We start from the raw sequence: 18,228 nt of genomic DNA, 5'->3' as shown, positions 1-18,228 counted from the left end.
GCTGATCAATTAATATTAAGAAGATGGAAAATACCACAATCAAATGTAAAGAAGCACTAAAGCCTGACTAATTATTTTAATCTCACCTTGATTTTTGGAAGAAATCCAATCCGACCTCGCTTGTGCTCCAAATTTCGAGGTTCTTTCACTTTTACTCCCAAATGCTTCATGTACATGAGAATAACATACTGCGTGGTGGAACTGGAGGAGAAAGGGCTAAGTGAAATAAGACTTCTGAGAAGAAGGATTGGTGCAATAAAGACATCAAATGATTTCCGAGATGCTAACATTCTTAAACTGAAGTAAAAAATAAAGAACTATCTATTCATTTCACACAGAAAAGGATTCTACTAAAGATGACACTAGACTGCTACTCAGATAAAATAGAGGCCACCAGAGGGAGACCACCATCTATATTTTGTAAGTTAAAAGAAAGACATTATCAGGCATAAAAGAAGAAAACTTTTTTTCTTAAAATTCTAGGAAAAAAACAGTTGTGTTACCTTTTATCTTCTTCTACAGCCTGAGCTGTCATCCTAAAAAATAAGAAGTTTAAAAAGGAAATATGTAAGTTTAATAAAGAGTGGCTATTAAACTCGACACCTGAAATAACAGAACAGAGCCAAGCACTGTGGGTCCTACCCTAAGTATCTGTCACCTAAAATCATACATCAAAAGAACCCTAATCCCCTTTTCACCCTCATGTCATCCACAGTACATATTTTAGAGCAAGAAATATTTCCAAGGTCTATGAACTGAAACTAATGAAAGTATTCAAACTGTTTTTGATCACTGATTAGAAATTTTACAGTAACCATTTAACAATGTACAGAAAAGGCTTGGCGCCTGTGGCTCAAGCGGCTGAGCTGGCAGGTTCAAATCCAGCCCGGGCCCGCCAATCAACAATGACGGCTGCAACCAAAAAATAGCCAGGCATTGTGGCGGGCACCTGTAGTCCCAGCTACTTGGAAGGTGGAGACAGAAGAATCGCTTGAGCCCACGAGTTCGAGGTTGTTGTGAGCTGTGATGCCACAGCACTCTACCCAAGGCAACAGCTTAAGGCTCTATCTCAAAAAAAAAAAAAAAAAAAAAATCCAGAAAAAAAAAGAACTTTAACTACAGTATCAGAAAAAAATTCCAGTTTCTCATGCACTATGACAAAATGAATAGCCCTTTCTAAATTTGTGCAAAGAGTACTTCAGGCTTTGCGCCCGTCGCATACACAGGGGCTGGCAGGTTTGAACCCAGCTTGAGCCTGCTAAACAACAATGACAACTATTACAAAAAAATAGCCAGGCACTGTGGCAGGCGCCAGTAGTCCCAGCTATTTGGGAGGGTGAGGCAAGAGAACTGCTTAAGCCCAAAATTTTGAGATTGCTGTGAGCTGTAACGCCATAACACTCTACAGAGGACAACAAAGTGAAACTCTGTCTCAAAAAAAAAAGAAACCAAATTTTACAAAAAGTACTTCAAGCATAATTAGCACATCAATAGAGAATGCATTTGCATATATACTTTTACTACTTACAATACTTCTTCAATTTTGGCAACAATCTGTTCTGCACATGCACGCTCCTTCTCCAAAGTGACCCGGTCCTTGTCTCGTTCTGCATCAAGTTTAGTCAGCTCGCTTTCAGCCAAGGTCAGTCCCATACTACGTTTCTGCCTAATGAGAATGAATAGAAGAAATTTCCTGAATTTACAAAGAAATAAAGAAAACTACCTCTTTCTGGAGATATTTCATCCAAGTCTCCATAGCTGTTAAGTTTCTAGGAACAGGCAAAGTGTCACAGTTTTCTTCATATATGTTCATGTCACCTGGGACACCAGAGGAAACAATTCTAGAAGCAATCACGCAAAGAATACAAACAAGGAATACACTTAGTATAGACACAGTACTGAGCTCAGATCCTGAAAATATACAGAATGGAGACTATGGACTCTCAGTTCTACTCTAACCCTTTGATTCTAGATGTTCATTATGTTTTCATAATAGTTACAAGACTATATGGATTCTCTAGTGCTAAACAAAGTATTTAATGTGTAACTTTTTCCTATCTAACCCAAATTAATTCAGGATGACTGTATTAAGTTTTATCTACCACTAAGCTCACCGAAAATCTTCCAAGTGCCTCTGAACTTCTGGGTGAACTCTTTCTTGCATAGTTTGGATATAGTGACGATGTAGATCCTCAGGAATAAGTTCAGGTCGTCTTTTTTCTACATAAAGAAAAGTAAAGGAATTGTTTGATGTAAAAGTACGTTCTGTGGAATATGTAACTGGCAACATACCAATGCTATTTGGCACAAATTTAAGCTGGAGAATGCCAAAGAGAAGTACTTTAGTACATTTCATGTATTTCATCTCAAACTTCAGATTTCATTTACTTGTAAATGTACTACAGGCTCTCCTGCTGCAATTAAGGTGATCAACTAGTCACCAGGTGACATATAAAACCTTTCAAAATGACCTGGGCTATATATCTATAGAGATATAATTGTCCAGGATATTGGTGCTTCAAACTTACCTAGATCCACAGATATTTCCTCAGGAACAGAAACTTTCAGGTGCTAAAACAAAATGCAAACAAAAGTTGAAACAGCTCCAAAGGTGTTTCAAGATATATATAAGTAAAGTAAAAGGATACAATTTGGATGCCTATTCTTACAAGCATATTTACCTACAACCTCAATTTACTCATTCAAATTCCACAGCTCTGGAATGTTCTATCACTTAAACTTAAAAATCAGCCCTTTTCTCAAGAATCAGGCTAGAAAGGAAACATCTACTGTCATTTCACCGGATTACTTAATGCTTCTATGTCACACTTATTGATTTTGGCTTTCTAGAATCTTTGGTTAACATAATCAGTTACGAATCATTTAAGTTAATATAGGTAAAACCTAAACCATGCGCATACAACTACATGAAAAATTCACTCAGACGAATAACCACAACCATAATTTTTATTTCCTAGATTTGGGATCCTCACATAAAACCATGATTTTTACTCCCTGTATTTAAAATGCAGACCACGATATTCCCAGTCATTTATTATGTAAAGTTTTTAAAGAATCCTCACAACAGGTACACTCCCAGTGATAAAAGTATTAGATGTCAATGTTGAGTTTTTGAGTCTTAACTCTAGTAACCATCTATAGTTCTCACCACTGAACTAACCAATGATTGTCTTAGAATTTATTTCTTCCTAGCTAAATTTTCTCAAGAATAATTATTTAATAATTACCAGATTGCTACTTCTCCCTCATCAATTTGGGGAAAACATTATATTATTTTGCGTTTAGAGAAAATATCTGAACCACTTCATGCTTAGTTTGTATTGTATACCTATTTAAGTCATATTTTTTTAATTCCAAAATTTAAGGACTCCTATAAGATCTAAAGTTTTAAATTTGAAAGTAAGTCACTGCTGAACAGCAAAGAGGATTTCAAAGCTTTAACTGAAGTTGCCAAACAGTAGCTCAAATCAATTTTCTTAAAAGCATTTCTAGCCAAAGTGCAAGAAAGTATATAAAAGCTTATTTGTGTATATAGATATTTATATGAAACAAACATGAACTGTAGCATAAAATATAATTCATTATATTTTTAATCAATTATATAATTAATAGATCATGATTCTTCTTATACTTTAATGTCAATATATAAAAGCATAAGTATCAAATCTGACTTAATTCAGAGTTCCCTTAAGAAATCTAAAATTCAAACATACTTAAATATATTGTCATTTCTTCATGAAATTATTTTAATAAAAACAAAGTATAATATTTTAAACAATGACAGAGTAATCAGAACTCTAATTCATTTAACAAATATTTGAGTGACCACTACGTGCCAAGAACTGTTCCATATTGGGGCATAGCAGTGAACAAACAAAAATATCTGTCCAATTGGATTTTGTATTTAGAGTAGGAGAGTAGAAATACAGTCATCCCTTGGTATCCACAGGCTACAAAATCAGTGCACGCTCAATTCCCTCATATAAAACAGCTTAGCGGAAGGCGCCTGTAGCTCAGTGAGTAGGGCACCAGCCACATACACCGAGGCTGATGGGTTTGAAACTGGCCCGGGCCCGCTAAAACAACAATGACAACTGCAACAACAACAACAAAATAGCCAAGCATCATGGCGGCCACCTCTCATGGCGGCCACCTCTCGTCCCAGCTACTTGGGAGGCTGAGGCAAAAGAATCGCTTAAGCCCAAGAGTTTTGAGGTTGCTATGAGCTGTGACGCCACAGCACTCTACCCAGGGCAACAGCTTAAGACTCTTGTTTCAAAAATAAATAAAATACAACCAAGAATTCTGTACCTTGAGAGACTATCCCACAGAAATGAAGGTGAAATCAAGATGCTTTCAGTTAAAGGAAAACTAAGAATTTGACACCATCAGATATACCTTACAAGAATGGCTTAACGAAGTTTTAAAACTACGATGAAAATAATAAAAGGAAGAAACTCTAAAACATCAAGAATGAAAAAAGAACAATGGAAAAGAATAAAAAGGGTAGACTATCTAAAAAACAACCTTGAACCCTCTCCAAGTTCATTGCACTTGGATCCAGTAATACAGAAATAATGAGCATAAGGTTCTTGACTAGTTCTCAAAGGAGGTCCAGGAATGTATGAAATTCCAAAACAGGGAAGAGCACTATTGATATTAATGAGTCCATCAGCCTGGATCCATTAATCTTACCTTTTTTTTTTTTAGAGACAGAGTCTCACTTTATTACCCTTGGTAGTGCCATGGCGTCACAGCTTATAGCAACCTCCAACTCTTGGGCTTGGGCGATTCTCTTGCCTCAGCCTCCCAAGTAGCTGGGACTACAGGCACCCACCACAACGCCTGGCTATTTTTTTTGTTGCAGTTTGGCTGGGGCTAAGTTTAAACCCGCCACCCTCGGTATATGGGGCCGGCGCCCTACCCACTGAGCCATAGGAACCGCCCCCATTCATCTTCCTAAATCTAACTCTGCAATGAGATCCCTTCCCCTTGGTCTGCTTGATTATGATGTTAGAATCATAAAACTTGTACATTTTAGGTGACTGCCACCCATGCCCCTTACCATCCATTTCTCTTAATTGGCATATTCCTAAGAGGCACTGCTAAGATCCAAGAAAGGTGGGGAACTCATCAGAGGCCATAGAAATAACATACGGAATATGACTCTCCCTACTGTCTCTTATTTTTTAATTAAGCATCAAAACTAGGCATATGTGTAAAGTATATCTATATTCCAAATGAAAAGTATGAAACACATCCATGCAAGACCTTCTAAGAGGACTTCTTACCAAACAGCTCATAGAAGACAAAGCTGAAGATCCCTAAGATGATACAAAGGACCTTACAGCAGTCAATGTCATGACATTTACTGGTAACTTATTTCCACGCCCTAGATCCCATTCAGCAATTGCACATCACTGGTTTCAGTGATGGATGTGCCTTCAAGGCTTAAGAATATGTGAAGTAAAAGGCAGAGAGGTGGTCTTGCACTACAGTTAAGATAACGATGTTCTTCTTCACATAGTTGTTAGGAGAATGTAATGAGATAAAGTTTCTCAAGCACTTAGCTAAGTTCCAAACATGTACTGTGTTCTCCCAACAAGAGAGGATATTATCATCACATTATAAACAGACATAATAAATTAAAAAAACATGATGTTAAGTCATACTCTGTAAAAAATTAAAATGGATATGCCTTTGTAAATGTTATTTATACATATAAATAAACTTTTTTGAAAAGAAAAAATAAATAAATAAAATAAAATGGCTTAGTATTTGCATATAACCTATGCATATCCTCCTGTATACTTTATCTCTAGATTATTTATTTAATGCAATGTAAATGCTACGTAAATATCTGTTATACTGTATTGGTATTTTTTGTATTTTTTATTTATTCTTTTCCTTGAATATTTAGATCCATGGTTGGTGGAATCCATGGATATAGAGGGCCGACTGTATAAACAAATAAATCAATAACATGTAAGTTCTACTAACAAAAATAACATAATAACCTAAAGAAGTAACAGAAGTACGGGGGTAAGATTTTTAAGTAGACTGGTCTGGGAAGGCCTCACTGTCAAAGCATGTTGGCAACTTTGTAAAAGAATACAAAAAAGATGGTACAGAAGCTAGAGAGAGTAGAGTCAAAATGTTTGTTTGTTTGTTTTAAGATAGGGAAAATAACAATGTATGCATGCTAATGTGAGTGGCTCAGTAGAAAACAAAAGAAAAACTTGGTTCCTCAAGAAAAAGGAGGGATAATTGCTAGAGTAAGGTCTTTGAGTAAATACAAGGAAATACACCCTGGGTAACAAAGGCCTACCTGGCCTCTGATAAAAGACGATCTGTCCATAGCATTGGAAGAAAGGGTAAAGCACGTGGCATGAGGAAGGTAGGTTATGTGTGTATCTAGCAGAAGTTCTCTTCTATATACTTTAAATTACTCAGAAACAGTAAGATCAACGTTATCAGTTGAGAAAAGGGTAGGAAAGGAAGTGATGGAGGTTTTAGAAGATAGAAGCTATGATGCAGTCATCTAAGAACTGCAAATCTGAAAGGGCTAGGGATGTGCAGCTTGATTCTATAAGATGTGTTAAGGGCTAGCTGCTGTTTACCCATAACGAGACTAATAATAAAGTTTCCTAGCTCAAAAACCTTATTAACACTTCTATTCCTAAAATAAAACACTGTTATCACTAAGATGTGAATGAGATCTTTGCTACCACTTTTTAGTTAAACATGTGCCCCCACACTTCCGAGAGACGACCCACCTAGACCTCAATTATTATCTGTTGGGTTTTAATATACATGTCATATGTGTTCCCCTTTTCATTCCTTCATTCTAATTATGCCCATGTAAAAACCCACATATACATACCCCTAAAACTCAGTGTGAGAATTCATATGCCTAAAACTAATTTAGAAATGACAAAAAAAAAAACAAAAAACAAAAAAAACACGGTCAACAGTAACTAGGCCAGCAATAGCAGCTCATGCTGGACTTCAAGTTTGAAACCACTCTGAGGAAGAACAAGATCTTGTCTCTACTAAAAACAGAAAAATTAGCCAGGCATGGTGGCATATGCCTGTATTCCCAGCTACTTGGGAGGCTGAAGCAGGGGGATCACTTAAGGCAAGGAGTTCAAGGTTGCAATGAGCTATGATGACACCACTGCAATCTAGCCTGGGCAACAGTGAAAACTCAAAAAAATAAAAAATTTTAAAAAGGAGTAACTAATAATTGAGATTTAATATAGACATCAGAAAGCACAATAAAATCTAAAAACATGGGAAAAAGATTGGAAGACAGAGACTAATAATTAAATGTACTTAAGCAAAGATAATATTAACTTGGCAACTTACTGCAGATCTATCCAAGAAGAATTGATGAAACTCCAGGAAGATGCGACGCGTTTCCTTAGAATTGGTCTGTTTATACAGGTCTGAATAGAGGTAACAGAGCTGTAGTGGAGAACGAATGGAAAAGACAAAGTGAGAAGTCATGAAAAATGATATTTTCTAGATTCTCATTGTGTAGGAATGTTTGCAACAGGCTGGTCACCAAAAGTAATGTAGGTATTACCATGTAACCGAGACTTTAAAAAAAAAATTAGTAACATTTTAATTATCTTTCATATCTATCCTTATATGCTTGCAAAACTTGAAGTTTATCCACTCATCTTATAGATAGAAAAAGTTCTATGATATATGAATCAACAGAATAACTATGAATCAGCTAAACTTCAAAATATATTACCAAGGTTGCAGGGTCAAACTGTGAAACTACATGGTGTAAGAAAACAGCCAAGTGAGCCGGGCGAGATTTTAGCAGTTCAATGCTCTGAAAACAGCTGCACTGCCCATTGATCTAGAGGAAGGAATAATTATACATCAGTAACTCCAACATACAAAATGCTCTATTACACAGAGCTATCCAAATTGCACTTTGCTTTCCCTATTAAAAAAAAAAAAAATGCAAATTTTAAAAACTCATTAAAGGTTGGGCGCAGTAGCTCAGCCTGTAATCCTAGAACTCTGGGAGGCCGAGGCAGGTGGATTGCTTGAGCTTACGAGTTCAAGACCAGCCTGGGCCAGAGGGCTCTAAAAATAGCCAGGTATTGTGGTGGGTGCCTGTAGTCTGACCTACTTGGGAGGTTGAAGCAAGAGAATCCCTTAAGTCCAAGAGTTTGAAGTTGCTGTGAGCTGTGACACCATAGCATGCTACTGAGGGGGACAAAGTGAGATTCCGTCTTAAAAAAACAAACAACAACAAAAAAAACCTCATTAAAATTTACTGGCAGGTTGGCTCCTGTGGCTCAAAGGAGTAGGGCACGGGTCCCATATGTCGGAGATGGCGGGTTCAAACCCAGCCCCGGCCAAAAAAACAACTGCAAAAAAAAAAAAAAAAAAAATTTTTTTTACTGGCAACACAGGCTATGAAATCTCTCCTTCTGAAAATTAATCATCCCTCAGGGTAGTTTAGAAGGTTAGAAGGTTAAAAGGTTAGAAGAAAGTGGGAAAGTGAAAATTTAGGAGATCATTATCAAGAACCTTAGCTGTCACAAATCAGTATATAAAAAACAGGTTAGTAACATTTCTAAAAATGTAATGGAAGGCTTTTTGCCCAATAATAACTGTTTTTCCTTTTCTTTTGGGCTAACTGCAGAAACGGTAGTAAAAAATAGTGGTATGATTTTAAGACAACTCTTAGAATATTTGTAATATCCCTAAATACAGTAAGAATAAAAAAAAACAGTAATAGTTAAAACTTCAAGTAAACTAGCATTACAATTTCCATATGATTTTTCCCATTTAGAACTATGAGAGAAGAAAGTTAATCTAAAAATTAATGCCAATTCTACACAATGTTTTCCAGAAAATACAAGATCACTTCCTACCCAAAGGCCAACATTACCAAAGATATTATAAGAAAAACTATACACTAATGCCCTTCATAAACATAGATGTGAAAGTCCTCTGAAAAATAAGAGCAAATCAAACTGAACGATATACAAAACAGATACCATGTATTACATCATCATATAATACATCATGACCAATTAGGGTTCATTCTGGAATATGAGTCTACTTCAACATTCTAATAGCCAACGTTGTAATATGCCACATTAAGAGACTAAGAAAAACCCAAGGGCGGTGACTGTGGCTCAAGGAATAGGGCGTCAGTCCCATATGCCAGAGGTGGCAGGTTCGAGCCTAGCCCCGGCAAAAAAAAAAAAAAACACAAAAAAAAGAAAAGTTGTATATTAGAATTGTAACTGCGGCAGAACAGAATTAAGAGGCTCCTCTCACTGTTCTCCAGAATCTCTTGCCTCTGACAAATAAAGCTTGTTTGGACCTAAAAAAAAAAAAAGAAAAAGAAAAAAAAGAAAAACCCATAATCACCTCAATCACTCAAAACAATTCAGCATCTAGTCATGATAAAAACTCTTTGCAAACTAGAATATTCCTTAATCTAAAACCCTCAACCTAATAAAGAACATCTATAAAATGCCTATAGCTAATGTCACATTTTGTTTTTTTCTTTTTAGAGAGAGTGTTCTGCTCTGTCACCCAGGCTGGATGCAGTGACATAATCACAGCTCACTGGACTCAAGCAGTCCTGCCACCTCAGTCTCCCAGGCAGCTGGACTACAGGTGTATGCCAATGCGCCTGCCTAATATTTTTCTATTTTGTAGAGACGGGTCTTACTATGTTGCCAGGCGGGTCATTAACATCATACTTAATGATGAAAGACTGAATCTTTCTCCTGAAGATCAGAAATAAGGCAAGGATGTCTCAGTACTCTGATTCAACTTCATATTAGAAGTCTTAGCCAATGCAATAAAGGCAAAAACAAGAAATAAAAGAGAGATAGGAAGTAAGGATACAAAAATCATCTCTTTATAGACAACACATTTGTCTAAGGAGAAAATCCAAGACATAAGTTATAAGCTCCAAAATACAAAAATTTAGCAAGATTACAAGAAAAAAGGCCAAAAATCATGCCAATCACATTCCCTTGTACCAACAATGAGGATTTGATTTTTTTTAACCCATTTTCAGTAACATTCCCACCCTCAATGAAATGAGGTACTTAATTATAAATCAATGCCCATTTATGGTTTTAAAAGCAAAGTCATTTGTAATGGTCAAAATTAAAATAAACAATTTACCAAGGAGGCTTTGGCTCTAAGATTTAGTATCAAATCCCTACAAATGTTATTTTAATCTCCAGAAAATGTTCATTTTTGCAACTAATAAGACATCTCAGAAAATTAATCTTTTTTGTTTTGTTTTTTGAAAAAAATGTCGTTACCTGTTCATGCTCACTACCGAAATCATCATCCTCTGCTCCAATAATATGAGGTGCTATACGGGTTGAAGGACTTCCAACGAGTGATTGAGTGTCCTGGCAACATTCAGAGAAAAGAAACAAAAAGATTATCTGGTGGTCAAATTCAGAGAAAGAATAAAGCCAAATAATCAAAAAGACATGGTTCACTTAACTGGTGGTATTTTTAAAAAATTTCTTTGAAGTACTTTAGTTTCAAAGTAGTGGTTCTCAAATTTTTAAGGCCATGAACCTCTTTAGCAGAAAATGATCTCAACAATAATGATTGTTTCTTTGAGAAGAAAAGAAAACATTTCCCCTGGAAATAATAAATACCTTCACTATTTATTACACACTTGGTTACCTGATTCTAATTACTTTCTGTATATGTATTTATTAATTCACACATACCTAGACCTTGTCACAAAAAGAATTAAAGTTGGCTTACATAACTAGTTATAACAAAACACTTAAATTTTTAAAAAGTGGGCCAGGCACAGTGGTTCATTTCTGTAATCCTAGCACTCTTGAGAGGCCAAGAAAGCAGGATCTCTTGAGCTCAGAAGTTTGAGACCAGCCTGAGCAAGAGTGAGATGTCTTCTACTAAAAATAGAAAAATTAACCAGGAATTGAGGTGGATGCCTGTAGTACCAAGCTACTTGAGAGGCTGAGGGAGGAAGATCACTTGAGCCCAGGAGTATGAGGGACATTTGACAATATGGAAACATGGTTGTTTTTTATTTTTTAAATAGACTCTCACTCTGTTGCCCAGGCTTGAGTACAGTGGCATCATCGTAGCTCATGAGGTTGCTATGAACTAGGCTGATTCCATGGCACTCTAGCCTGAATGAGTCTGTCTCTCTCTCTTTCTCTCCCCACCCCCACCCGCACACAGACACACATACATACACACACAGACACAAAAAGCAAATGAAGACAGTAAGACAAAGGGAAAATGTGACGGCAGAAATGATAAGACAAAGTTAGCAGAAAGGTTAATACACCTAAGAAGAACTAACCAAAAATTTCTATTAACAATACACACTCGAAAGTTGTTGAACTCTATTTTTTTCATTTTTAATTCATCTTTGTAAGTGCATGATGCAGGGTTTCTCAACTATGGCACTGTTGACAATTTGTGCCAGACAATTCTCTGCTGTGGGGGCTGTGCCATGCATTACAGGATGTTTAGCAGCATCCCTGACCTCTAACTAGCCACTAGTTAGATGCTGGCAGCAGCTTCCCAGTCATAACAATCAAAAATGTTTGCTTGGCTGGGCATGGTGGCTCAGACCTGCAATCCTAGTACTCTGGGAGGCTGAGGTGGGAAGATCATTTGAGATTAGGAATTCAAGACCAGCCTGAGCGAGAGCAAGACCCCATCTCTGTTAAAAATAGAAAAATGAATCAGTCATCATGGTACATGCCTGTAGTTCCAGCTACTCGGGAGGCTGAGGCAGGAGAATCTCTTAAGCCCAGGAGTTGGAGGCTGCAGTGAGCTATGATGATGCCACTGTACTCCAGCCTGGGCAACAGAGTGAGAGTCTATTTAAAAAAAAACAACAGTGTTTCCATATTGTCAAATGTCCCTTGATATGCAAAATCACTCCTGGTTGGTAATCACTGGCATAATGTAATAAAATTTTCAAGTAATCTCACAACATACACTGCTATATAGAAACAAAGATACCAAAACTGTAGAACTAAATTGTAGGTTGCCAGATCACACTCCATCAACAAGTGATTCCCCTTCGCCAACTCACAAAGTCGAGTTCAGCATAAAAAAGGCAGAATAAAGGCATAAACATATAATATAATAAAGTATGAGGTATCTGAAGACCGTAAATAGTAAAACTGAGGACCACTTAGGATTAAGAGAATAAAAATCTTGCAAAAAAATTTTTTTTTACCGGCAGAGTACAGAGAACTTTATTGACGTTACATGACAGGGTGGGGCTCTCTAGGCCCCTCCCGTTCTTCAGAGAGTCTGATGTAGAAACTGTGTCAAGGGGAGGCTCTCAGTGAGCTGGGAGACTGAGTAGGCAGGGGCACTCCAGTAGCTGAAGGCCTTTCTCTTCCTCTTGTGCTCGGGCTGGGGCTGGTGGTCCAGGGGCTCTTACTCCTTGGAGGCCATGTGGGCTATAAGGTCCACCACCCTGTTGCTGTAGTCAAATTCATTGTCATACCAGGCAATCAGTTTGAGAAAGTGGTCATTGAGGCCAATGCCAGCCCCAGTATCAAAGGTAGAAGAATGGGTGTCACTGTAGAAGTCAGAAGAGATAACCTAGTGCCCAGTATAGGCCAAGATGCCCTTGCTGGGACCTCCAATGCCTGCTTCTTGATATCATCATATTTGGCAGCCTTCTCTAGACGCCAGGTGAATTCCACCACCGACATGTTGGCAGTGGGGACACAGAAGGCCATGCTAGTGAGCTTCCCATTCAGCTCAGGGATCACCTTGCCCATAGCCTTGGCTGCACCAGTCAAGGCAGGGATAATGTTCTGGACAGCCCCATGGCCATGATGCCACATCTTCTCAGAGGGGCCATCCAAAGTCTTCTTGGTGGCAGTGATGGCATGGACTGTGGTCCTGCGTCCCTCCATGATGCCGAAGTTATCATAAATGACCTTGGCTAACGGGGCTAAGCAGTTGGTGGTGCAGGAGGCATTGCTGACAATGGTGAGGATATTTTCATACTTCTTGGGGTTCACACTCGTCACAAACATGGGGGCATCAGCAGAAGGGGCAAAGATGATGATCCATGTGCCATCCTTGTATAGGTAAGCCCCAGCCTTCCCCATGGTGGTGAAGACCCTAGTGGACTCCACAACGTGGTCAGCACCTGCCTCTCCCCATTTGATTTTGGTGGGATCTCACTCCTTAAAGATGGTTATGAGATTTCCATTGATGACAAGCTTCACATTGTCAGCCTTGACTGTGCCATAGAATTTGCCATGGGTAAAATCATACTGTAACATACAGACCATGTAGTTGGGGTCATTGAAGGGGTCATTGATGGCAACAATATCTACTTTGCCAGAGTTAAAAGCAGCCCTGGTGCCCAATACGGCCAAAGCCATTTATTCCGACTTTCACTTTCACCATGGTGCCTCAGTGATACGGCTGGGGCTGCGAGAGAAGATGTTGCTGTCTGTCGAACTGGAGGACCAGAGAGCCAAAAATTTTTAAAGTAATGGTTTGGGAGTTACCTAGATAGTAACTATCCTTGAACTATATAAACGGATCCACAAGCTATCAATTGAGTGAATAATGTGTATCTCTAGTGTTTCCTCCTTGAGGGTACTGCAATACTATGTATTCCATCCGCTAAACATGATTCTGCTTTTTTTTGTTAACTACACTCTTATTTTCTTTAACCTCAAAGCCTTAATAATTTAAAAAAAGGAAATCAGGTGAAACAACTGAAATTTCTTTATAGCAGCAGATTTTTTTTTTTTTTTTTGGAGACAGAGTCTCATAGCTGTTAGCAACCTCAAACTCTTGGGCTTAAGCAATTCTCTTGTCTCAGCCTCCCAAGTAACTGGGACTACAGGTGCCTGCCATAATATCTGGCTACTTTTTCAGCAACAGGGTATTGCTCTTGCTCAGGCTGGTCTCAAACTCCTGAGCTCAGGCAATCCACCCACCTCAGCCTCCCAGGATAATTTTTGATTTGTTTTTGCTCTGTTGCCTAGGCTAGAGTACAATGGCATTGTCGTAATTCATTGAAACCTCAAACTCCTAGGCCCTAGTGATCCTCCTGCCTCCCAAGTAGCTGGGACAACAGAAACACATCACCATGTCCAGCTAATTTTTTCTATTTTCTTTTGTAGAGATGGGTCTTGCTATGCTACTCAGGCTGACCTCAAACCCCTGGCATCAAGTGATCCTCCCACCATGGCCTCCCAAAGTGCTAGGATTACAGGCATGAGCCATTGTGTCCAACAGAATTTTGGGTTTATTGCTGATGTGGTATCTTTGATTTTTTTAAAGTCCTTATGTTGCTAATAATAAAACATTACAAAAATGCTGTGAAATCTTTTACTATAAAACTTCAACCAAGTCTAACTAAAAAATAAGTCAGAATGCTAAAAGTATTCAATTAAGAATATGTGAAATCTAGCAATTGTGCTTCTAGGCATACACCTAAAAGAATGAAAAGAAGGGCAGTATAATCATAATAGCCTAAAGGTGGAAGCAACTCAAGCATCGGTTGCCGGATGAATAAATAAACAAAATGTGGCACATACCTATTATGGAAATCAGTCATAAAAAGAAAGGAAATTGTGACACATGCCACACCATACAGATAAACCTTGAAGACATTATGCTAAAGGAAGTAAGCCAATCACAAAAAACAAAAGTATTGTACCAATCCCTTTATGTGGGGGAGAGAGATAATGTAGAATTAGTGTTTATTAGGTACTGAATTTCAATTGGGGAAGATGAAAAAGTTCACAACACGTGACTATACTTAATGCTATTCTTAATCATAATACTTGTTAAAAGAGTAAATTTTGTGTATGCTTTATCACAACAACAATATAATACTAAGCAACCTAACAACACTAACTAACCATAGAGTAACTCTCCATTTATTCAAATCTTCATTAAGTTCCTTAAAAAATATCTAGTTCTCAGAAATAGAATATAGGAACATCAGATCTGTTTACCATACCTGAAGTGTAAGGGAACACTAAAGACAGCACTAGCTCTGCAGACCTCATACTCACAGTGTCCTGAATGGTTTCACTTTTCTCTGGGTTTTCCTCTAGATAAATCTTCTCTCTCAGGCCACTCTTGGGACTCTAATAAAAAAAGATCTTCAGTTCACTTCAACAGGCACACAAAAAATGATAATGAAAATTAATGTGAAAAAATAAGGTTCTGAATTTCCTATTATATTTAAAACTACTAAATATCTTTCATATACCTGGCTCTGCCACTGACTTTTTTCCCTCTGTCTTTAGCAAGTCATTTATTCTCTCAGCTTTTCGGTTTTATGTTAATAAACAACACAGAACCAACAAAACAGTTTTACCCAGTTTCCAGGACTGAGGGGTTACTTTTCTACAAAGTAACTCTAAGTAGACCCGTATCACAAACTCATGAGATCAAAATCAAATTCTATCTTTATCTATCTTCCCTAACCCTACCTTCCCAAACTACCCCTTCAAGTAAAAAGGTACTTTGTTCTATTTATACAAATAAAATTAAGTTTCTATTTTTCTGTTGCTACCTCATGTGAAAGGTGCTACATGGATTCTGTAGTTGGCTGAATTCACAGATACGATCATAAATACAGAAAACCAAGTGTATAAAATACACTCTATATGACATGCAGAAAATTCACTTTTGAGGGTTGAGGAACGCCCCAAAGCAATGGAAGCCAATCTTCAGAGCAAATAAAACTGAGGAACAGAGACTTGTGCATAAATGCCAATAGGAAAGACACATGTTGTCTAACCCTACACCAACACAGGCAGGCTAGAGAGAAGAGTAGTGTCAATGTATGCCCCACCTTAGAGAAATGGATGACGCTTGGTTGTGGACAAGAGAGATAAGATTGGAATGATCTGGTCACAAAAAGCAAAGAAGCTATCAAAGATACTGAAGAGTCAGGCCAATAAGAACAGGGGACGACATGAGGTGGCTTCAATGGACTAGAAAAGGGTAATTCACATTAGAAGTTATGAGTTGAAATATTAAACATATACTCCCCTCCCTCACTTGGGCCACTTATCACCTCTAGAGTTTGTTAGGGTATGAATTCTCCTGAAAAGAATCAAGATAAAGATTTTTATTATCTTTTTAATTTTAATTTTTTAAGAAATAGGGTCTTATTCTTATGATTGCCCCAAGCTGAAGTGCTGTGGAGCAATCATAGCTCACTGTAGCCTGCACACAGTAATCTGCCCATCTTAGCCTCCCAAGTAGTTGGAACTACAGGTATGTGCTACCACACCAAGCTAATTTTTAAATTTTTTTGTAGAGACAGCGGTCTTGCTATGTTGCACAGGCTGGTCTTAAATTCCTAGGCTCAAGTGATCCACCTGCCTTAGCCTTCCCAAATCTGGGACAACAGGCATAAGATATCACACACCAGCCCTAAAAGGTTTTCTTTCTTTCTTTTTTTTTTTTTTTGAGACAGAGTCTCAATATGTCACCCTCAATAGAGTGCTGTGGTGTCACAGCTCACAGCAACCTCAAATTCTTGGGCTTAAGTGATTCTCTTGTCTCAGCCTCCCGCCACAACGCCTGATTATGTTTTTGTTGCAGTTGTCATTGTTGTTTAGCTGGTCCAGCCCAGGACCATCCTGAGGGTCAAACCCACCATCCTGAGTGCACGTGGCCGGCGCCGTCATCACTGTGCTACAGGCGCTGAGCCACCCCAAAAGATTCTTTAGAAGAAAAACAATCCTGCAGTTCCTGTATAAGCTAGAATTTAGGGTAACCTAATAGCTAGTAAAGTAACATTCTTCTTTATAAAATAATTCCACCTAATAAATACAGAAAAAATGACAAACTTATGTCATACTTTTGAAATCTTAATAATGCATTTTGATCATCAATGGCATGTAAAAACATTACATAAAGGCTTGGCAAGAAACTTGATAATGAAGGAATCATGTTGACATCACCTGAACACCTTAAATATACTTAAGACCACAATAAGTCAACCAAAAATTCACATCCTGATGACATAACGATATCATGGAATGATATGATGGGATGTACACAGTACCACCCATAAACTGTTCTTGCCAAACGACTATCAAACCTTAATCTTGTCAGGACTCTAGACAGAACTATCAGTTTTCAGGAAATAAAGACAGAGGAACATATTAGACAAGCTCATGAAAATACAATTAGAAAATGGCTGTTTTGCCCAGGAGTTGGAGGTTGCTGTGAGCTGTGTGATGCCATGGCACTCTACCGAGGGCCATAAAGTGAGACTCTGTCTCTTCAAAAAAAAAAAAAAAAAGAAAAGAAAAGAAAATGGCTGTTTTACTGGACATATGACCCAATTTCTTTGGCAAAAAAGTAAAAGAAATGGCAAAAGAAAAATGGGAGAACAATTATAAAATACAGAGACATAAAATATCAACCAAAAATATCAACATTTTTTAAAGCTTTCTCCAAGAAATGCGAAGTAGGGATTTTTAAAATAATATGACAAATACCACCAAAAGACTATTTTTTAAAAATAAGAAAATGAAAAAAATCAAAAGCACTGACTCAAAAGATGTATCTTTAGCCTCAGACACTTGTGGGAGTTAAACAAGTTTGCTACAGACTAGTCTGGACTTAATCATTTTTCACCCGAATTTCCCTAATATTCATTTATTTATTTGGCCTGTTTCCTCATCAATTAAATGGTGACATTGCTTCATTAAGATTATGAGAATTAAAAAGAGTATCTATAAATTACTAGGGACAACTTTATAAGTCTATTTTGAGACTCAACTAATAAGGAATGTGAAATTCTTATCATAATGTATGATATGTATATCCAATAAATGTTAGCCATTGTAATATTTTTTCTTGAGCCAAAATGGAAAATTTCCATTAAAACCTTAGCTAATCCAATTGCAAGACTCTTATCATCTTTCATTAAAAAAAAAAAAAAAAAAAACACTCAAATTTTCCTTATATGAGGAACTAAGTCATTAGATTGTGGCTGTCAAGGTTGTTTTTAACCACAACTTTGGATAAAAGAGAAACTTCACATTTTTTAACAGCACACACGTGCATGCGTGTGTATGACAAAAAGTCACAAGAAGTAAGGCCTCCTCTATATGGAAAGCATTCTTATTTGCTGTTCTTTAAAATTAAAAAAAAAAACTAGCCACAATCTACTAAATGCAT

At 37.4% G+C, this 18,228-nt stretch overlaps 1 protein-coding gene across 8 annotated transcripts in view; it reads right to left on the bottom strand.

Moving 5' to 3' along the window:
• The window catches only part of ARHGEF12 (Rho guanine nucleotide exchange factor 12), a 157,578-nt gene that overhangs the window by 40,390 nt on the left and 98,960 nt on the right, over positions 1–18,228 (bottom strand). For 7 of the 8 annotated variants that reach the window (XM_053596116.1, XM_053596118.1, XM_053596121.1 and 4 more), the window contains 9 exons: positions 15,093–15,167; positions 10,344–10,436; positions 7,784–7,894; positions 7,390–7,488; positions 2,529–2,571; positions 2,115–2,220; positions 1,529–1,666; positions 504–536; positions 87–201 (listed from right to left, as the gene is read on the bottom strand). In XM_053596116.1, coding sequence (XP_053452091.1) covers positions 87–201; positions 504–536; positions 1,529–1,666; positions 2,115–2,220; positions 2,529–2,571; positions 7,390–7,488; positions 7,784–7,894; positions 10,344–10,436; positions 15,093–15,167 — 813 coding nt within the window. The remainder of the gene's footprint in view (positions 1–86; positions 202–503; positions 537–1,528; positions 1,667–2,114; positions 2,221–2,528; positions 2,572–7,389; positions 7,489–7,783; positions 7,895–10,343; positions 10,437–15,092; positions 15,168–18,228) is intronic. The other variant, XM_053596119.1, reaches the window with a different exon arrangement.

Source organism: Nycticebus coucang, chromosome 6 (genome assembly GCF_027406575.1).
Source record: "Nycticebus coucang isolate mNycCou1 chromosome 6, mNycCou1.pri, whole genome shotgun sequence".
Classification (NCBI taxonomy): Eukaryota; Metazoa; Chordata; class Mammalia; order Primates; family Lorisidae; genus Nycticebus; species Nycticebus coucang.
This window is presented reverse-complemented; position numbering and strand designations above follow the sequence as displayed.